The sequence below is a fragment of the Wyeomyia smithii genome, chromosome 3, assembly GCF_029784165.1.
Source record: "Wyeomyia smithii strain HCP4-BCI-WySm-NY-G18 chromosome 3, ASM2978416v1, whole genome shotgun sequence".
NCBI classification, from domain to species: domain Eukaryota; kingdom Metazoa; phylum Arthropoda; class Insecta; order Diptera; family Culicidae; genus Wyeomyia; species Wyeomyia smithii.
In genome coordinates, this window is record NC_073696.1 from 233,982,006 (window position 1) to 233,988,027 (window position 6,022).

The 6,022-nt window shown below is 38.7% G+C and overlaps 1 protein-coding gene across 1 annotated transcript; it reads left to right on the top strand.

Annotated features, from left to right (window-relative positions):
* Positions 1-2,942: 2,942 nt before the first annotated feature.
* LOC129729116 (protein patched homolog 2-like) lies at positions 2,943-5,133 on the top strand. Its single transcript, XM_055687599.1, has 5 exons — positions 2,943-2,985; positions 3,047-3,861; positions 3,917-4,213; positions 4,494-5,006; positions 5,113-5,133. The coding sequence occupies exons 1-5, from the start codon at positions 2,943-2,945 to the stop codon at positions 5,131-5,133; spliced, it is 1,689 nt and encodes a 562-aa protein (XP_055543574.1).
* The last annotated feature ends 889 nt before the right edge of the window (positions 5,134-6,022 follow it).

Consider the following 6,022-nt stretch of genomic DNA (forward strand, 5'->3'; position numbering starts at 1 on the left):
ATATCAAATGTTTATATCCTTTTATCAACAGGAATTCTAGACTTTGTCTCAAGAATAAACTGTTAATTTACAAACAAATATTTAGACCAGCAATGTTATATGCAGTTCCCATCTGGACAAGTTGTTGTGCAACCAGGAAGAAGACACTTCAAAGGATTCAGAATAAACTTTTGAAAATGATTTTGAAGCGTCCTCCCTGGTTTAGCACGAACGAGCTACATAGGCTCACTAATGCAGAAACATTAGAAAATATGTCAAGCCAAATTATCAACAAATTCCGACAAAAATCGTTGCAATCCTCAATTGCAACGATTAGCTCACTTTATAGTCAGTAAGATAGTTTTAAGTTTATTTTATGTTTATTTTAAGTTTCGTTTTATTCCTTTTATTCCTTTTTTATTCTTGACAAGTAGGTTTAATAATTTTCCTACAATTACATTATCTTAACTGCGTAAGCTTATAACATTCAATAATACTAAATAGCGTACAAATATATATAATAGTGTTGAAATGTCACCATTTGTGGCAGAACACACAATACTAATTCTGAATAGATATTTTAGTACATAAATAAATCATTACAAACTCCCCCCCTATTTAAAAAAAAAAAAAAACTTGCGGTATAAAAATGGGCATAGCTTCTCAATAGTAAATTGTTGAAAAGTTGAGTAGAAAATCAACAATTTTGGTTTAGCTTCAGTGCATTTAACCAATCACCAGCTCGTTGTTATAGCTGAGAACAGGGTGGTATAATGAAGAATCATGATCACTATTGTCTTAACCGGTTGGTGAAGTTTTCCCTAAACTTTTGGCATCTCTTTTAAATTGCAAGCCAGTGAAAAAATACCTTAAATCAATTGGAGAAGCAACAGCTATCCAATCACGAGCTCGCTTTCTCTGATCATAATTCAAAAATTGGCTGATATGCCATTTTTACCAAAATCTAGAAAACGGTTTCTCGTGGTGGTGAACACCCTGAACAAGGTCCCTTCGGAAACCGATTGTCAAAAAATGCATTTGGAAAGGCAGCAATATAAAATTAAAGTGAAGATTCAGATTTCATTTTGGATTTAATGACAAAAAACAGAAAAGTGGACTCGCAGTTTTTAAAAATCACAGCGTGGTGAAGTTGTTTTTTCTTCTTGATTCAATAGCTCGAGCCTCACGTTTCTGCAACGGTTTAACCAGGTTGCACGAAACAATTGTCTCGTCGTATTTCTCGTTCTCACTTGTATTGTTTTATTAAATTTAAAGCCATTTTTATCACCCACATATCACATATATAGCCAAATTACACATCGGTTTGTCAACTGACCTTTCAACGTTTATAATTGAAAAAAAAAAAACGGCTACTGCGTTAAAAATGTTTGGCGGGTGGAATTTTCCTGCAGATTTCTCTGTTTCAACTTAACAGCAAGGTTCAAGCATAAATGAAGGATGATATAAAACAATATCGCATGCTTTGCCTTGGGGCTAAAAGCGGTCTCGATCAACTAGATAAGTTGAGAGAATTCGTTATCGATATTGTTTTTGGCACATTTTGCATGTGTAGGATAAGTACAACGATACACCGTGCCCCAGTGCCGACTCGAGAAAATTTCCAGCTCGAAATGTTTCTTGACTCGATCGGAAATCAAACCTGATATCACAACCGTGTAGGAGAGCTAGCCGACCGACATCGCTAACCACAAAGCCACGGGGATCACTGACGGGGACCAATGAAGGATGATATAGGTACTCAATAAAAAGTTGTTATGGATAGTCAAAATATTTTGTATCGACAAAAAACTTAAAAATGCGTTTTTCTTGGTTTGAAGCCTATGGCATATTAGCCAATTTTTGAATTATGGGTAGTTCTGTTTCTGATGTTTATTTCAGGTGTTATGTTGTTAGAGGCTCTGCCTTTTTCGCAGGTTCATTCAGTTTATCTCAGGTTCGCTAAACGAATGTTTGAAATACTGAATCTTATTTCGTGTTGGTATCGAACGGAGTTGAACCGATAGAGATAGAGCTCTCACAGACATAACAATATAACACGTATCGTGTCGTGTTGTGGCTTGGAAGGAAAACAATCAAATTGTTCTTGTGTGCGTCTACCATGCGGTCGTGTCTAAGAAAACACCCTTCTACTATTTTTTACGGATTTTGTCATTGTACAAAATGAGATTTTTTATTCTCCAAGTTACAGTTTAGATCGAGCAAGGCTAATTTGTAAGTTTCGAAGTAAGTACTCAGAATTTACTTGAATTTCATAGAACTGAAAAAAATAAACAACCGGATACCCGACGTTATGACGTTAATCTGATAAAATGTATAAATGTATAAATGTATAAATGTATAAATGTTAAATAAACGTAAGTTTTGTATGAAATATTGGTCTACGCAAATAACAATTCATTTGATTCCCTTGAACATTATAAAAAACTTGATGTCGGAGGAAAGCTAACTAGTTAAATTTTATTATTGCCTTGACTAGAACTGTGACTAATATAGGCACACAACTTTACATCGTAGCAGAAGGTGTTCATTTTCAGATTAATTATTGATGGACTAAGAATTTTGAATTTGGCTCTCAGCTTGTGCGTAGCCGTGAAAACCGTTGTCAGTAACTAAAGTACCAGTCAACTGACCAGGAAAAATTTCGTCCTTCTAAACATCATGAATTCTAGATGGCAGGTGAACGTTCCACACGGCGCTCCATCGGCTAGAAGCTTCGATGAAGCGAGGTTAAGACAGCCCAAAAGTGAACTTTTCCATACGATGTCCAAACGAATTGGAGGCATATTTTATCGGTATCCCCCTCGGGCAACCACCTTGCTAAAATCAAAGTCCTCTCAAACTTCTCTTTCGACTGGTTAGGTTTCGTAATAGCCGAAAATCCGTGGAAAACGATATTCCTGTGCATACTTGTGGTGCTACTGTGCTCCTTTGGATTTCTGAAAATGCGCTTGGAGCGCGATCCGAAACGGATGTGGGTTTCGGAGAGTAAGTTTCCCTAACAAAAGCAAGGCTGTATCACCTCAATTAATTTTGGATTGCTGTTTAGATAGCAACTTCCTGCGTGACGTGCAATGGATTAAAAATACTTTCGAAGAGAGTTACCGGGTAGAAAATGTACTAATTACTACGCAAGATGTTCTTACTCCATCTGTAATGCTGAAAGTTTACGACATTATAAAACAGATCAACTCTGTAAGCGTAGTTCAAACACATTGTAATGCAATGGAACGCATCCTGTGGGAAGACGTGTGCCTTAAAGTGCCCTTGATTGACGGCGAAAGTCTACAGAATTTGGGCGTCTTGGGTGATACGTTTCCTCAATATAATGCCAGTAGCGATAGTTTCGATCCTTACGAAAATCTAATTTGTTTGCTTGTGGAATATATTTCCCGCGAATGTTTTATTGCAAGTCCTTTCAATTTTGGACAAGCAAACAAGCAAGAAATTAGTGAACTCATAAAGGAAGACATTTTGAGGGTTGTTAATGAGAATGCACTGCTTGGCACTTATAGTGCGTTTAACTTGGATGTCACGAAAATACTTGGAGGAATTGAGCGGGATTCGAGTGGAAGAATTTTCAAAGCTAGGAGCTTATTGGTAAGCTGGTACGCTGAGGTAAACTACAGCAGTACTACAAAGGATATCGACTTGTGGGAAGCAGGGTTCTTGAACGAAATGGAAGAAGTTAAACGAAGATATGAAACGGAGCAATTCAGAGTAGATTATGCTTCTGGACGAAGTTATGGAGATGCTACAAGAGAGGCGATTTTTCAGGGATTCGATATGGTTCATGTGGGTTGCCTCCTGATGTTCGTCTTTATGCAATTTGTGATCTCCGGTTTCAGTTGGATTGAGATACGGGTAAAAAGTTGATTCTATGTAGCAAGAATAACTAATTCGATTTCTATCCGTTTAGAGTTTTCTCAGCGTTTGCGGTTTGTTAGGAATCGTGCTGGCCCTCGTGGTTGCATTTGGGCTTTACGCGCTAGTTGGATTGACGTTTGTTTCCACCCAATCTGCCCTGCCATATGTTGTGCTCGGACTTGGTATTGACGATGTTTTCGTTATGCTGACTAGCTTGCGGAAAGTGCAATTGGAATTTGCCGATTCTACGCTTCCGACACAGATCGCTCTCATGCTTCAACATGCGGGAGTTGCGATTACTGTAACCTCGTTAACGAACGTCGCTGCTTTCGCGGTTGGAATGATTTCGGTAGGTTAAATTAAATTGAGTAAAATGGAGGGATTCACTTCAAGAATAGTTTTCTTAACAATAACTTTTTTGTTACTCAATCGAGATTTCAAGTGTGTAATAAATTACGCATAGTTTTCGTTCGATTAGAATTAGTGCAAATTACCTGATAAGTGGAAGAAATACTTTCTTGTATTAGGTCTGAGAAAATCCAAGCGCGACTGATTACGTTATTCTCCCATTCAAAGATTTTTCCTTTTTTCTTTCATTTCGGAATTACATTTTCAATCCATTCCGATAGCCCTTCCCAGCCATGCGAATGTTCTGCCTGCTTGGCGCTATCAGCATTCTTGCGACGTACGTTTTTGTTATCAGCTATTTCGTGGCCGTATTAACGCTGGATGAGAAACGCCGTTCCGCTTGTCGAAACGGCATATTTCCCTGCATCGTTCACGGTGACCTCGGGTCAACGCGACTATGGTGTAATCCACAATTGATGGATCGCTTCTTGGCGATTGTCTACCGGAAACTGACGACCAGCGTGACGTGCAAGACCATGATCATTGGCACGGCCATTTTGCTTACTGGCTGGAGTTGGACGAACTTTATGAAGCTACGAGCCAAATATGATTCCAATTGGCATTTGCCTCGTGGGGGCTACTACCAGGAATATAGAAGTCAATTTAATGCTGCATTTCCCAATTCTGGTACAGAGGCATTTATTTTCTTCGGAAAGATAAACTATTCGGCCGATCTACAAACCCTGGTTTCATTTTCCAACCTGCTGAGTAACAAACGTGATATTGTTCAGCAAGTTATTGCTTGGCCTGCTGCATTCGAACAGTACCTGCAAGAGTCTTACGGTACGGGCATAAAAAGCACGACTGCGAGCTGTCAAAATAGTAACTTTTATATTTCAGATCTTACGGTATCACAAATGACAGGCCAAGATTTTCATCGATATCTTTCAAAATTTTTATTCAGTCCTGAAGGCGGTCGATTTCAAAGACATTTTAAATTCGAAAAACCTCTGCAATCCGGAAGGCTGGCACCAACGATAGAGGTAGGTAATCGTAATCTTTTCAAGTATAACAATGTTTTTCGAACTGAATTTCCCGTCGGGATGCGGTATATTTTTCCAAATCTGTATCATATTTCCAGTTCGCTTAATTTTCGTTCTCTCTACTTCATATACTGTCTGCTTAATGAACATATAACAATGTTATTCTATTTTTTCACATTCTAGGCTACAGTGTTCAGTTTCGAATTTAGGCCATTCGAAGAACCAGAGGATTATCTCCCCGCTAAGACAGCTATTGAAGATCTTGTTCATCGGCTTCCATTGAACTCTAGTTACACATTTAGGTCAGTTTGGTCGAAACAATTTATCTACTGGGAAGCTGAACAAGCAGTAGCAGCAGAGACCTATAAGAACTTGGGACTAACACTACTGGCGGTGATGCTAACTACTGCTTTCGTGCTGTTCGATCTTCAGGCATGTGTGTGGATATTTGTCTGTGTTCTCATTACAATGATAAATGTAGGTGGGTTCTTACATCTTTGGGGGATGACGCTCAATTTGACTACTGCCCTTGCAATACAGTTGTCGATCGGTTTTAGTATTGATTATGCTTCTCATGTAGTACAAACGTTCTCGATCACCTCTGGTACAGATCGGCAGCAACGTACGTTGCGTACGATGCTTCACATCGCACCACCAATCTTTTACGGAGGTTTCACAACCTTTCTTTCGGTTTCCATACTCAGTTTCACAGGACTGTATTCATACCTTTTGTTCGCCCGAGTTTTCTTCCTTTTCGTCACATTCGG

What these genes read in the sequence shown, in the direction of transcription:
- LOC129729116 (XM_055687599.1), top strand. Translation starts at nt 2,943, where the DNA reads ATGCGCTTGGAGCGCGATCCGAAACGGATGTGGGTTTCGGAGA. An exon ending in TCAGTTGGATTGAGATACGG is followed by an intron (nt 3,862 to 3,916) that starts GTAAAAAGTTGA and finishes CTATCCGTTTAG; the next exon opens with AGTTTTCTCAGCGTTTGCGG. An exon ending in AACGTGATATTGTTCAGCAA is followed by an intron (nt 5,007 to 5,112) that starts GTTATTGCTTGG and finishes TTTATATTTCAG; the next exon opens with ATCTTACGGTATCACAAATG.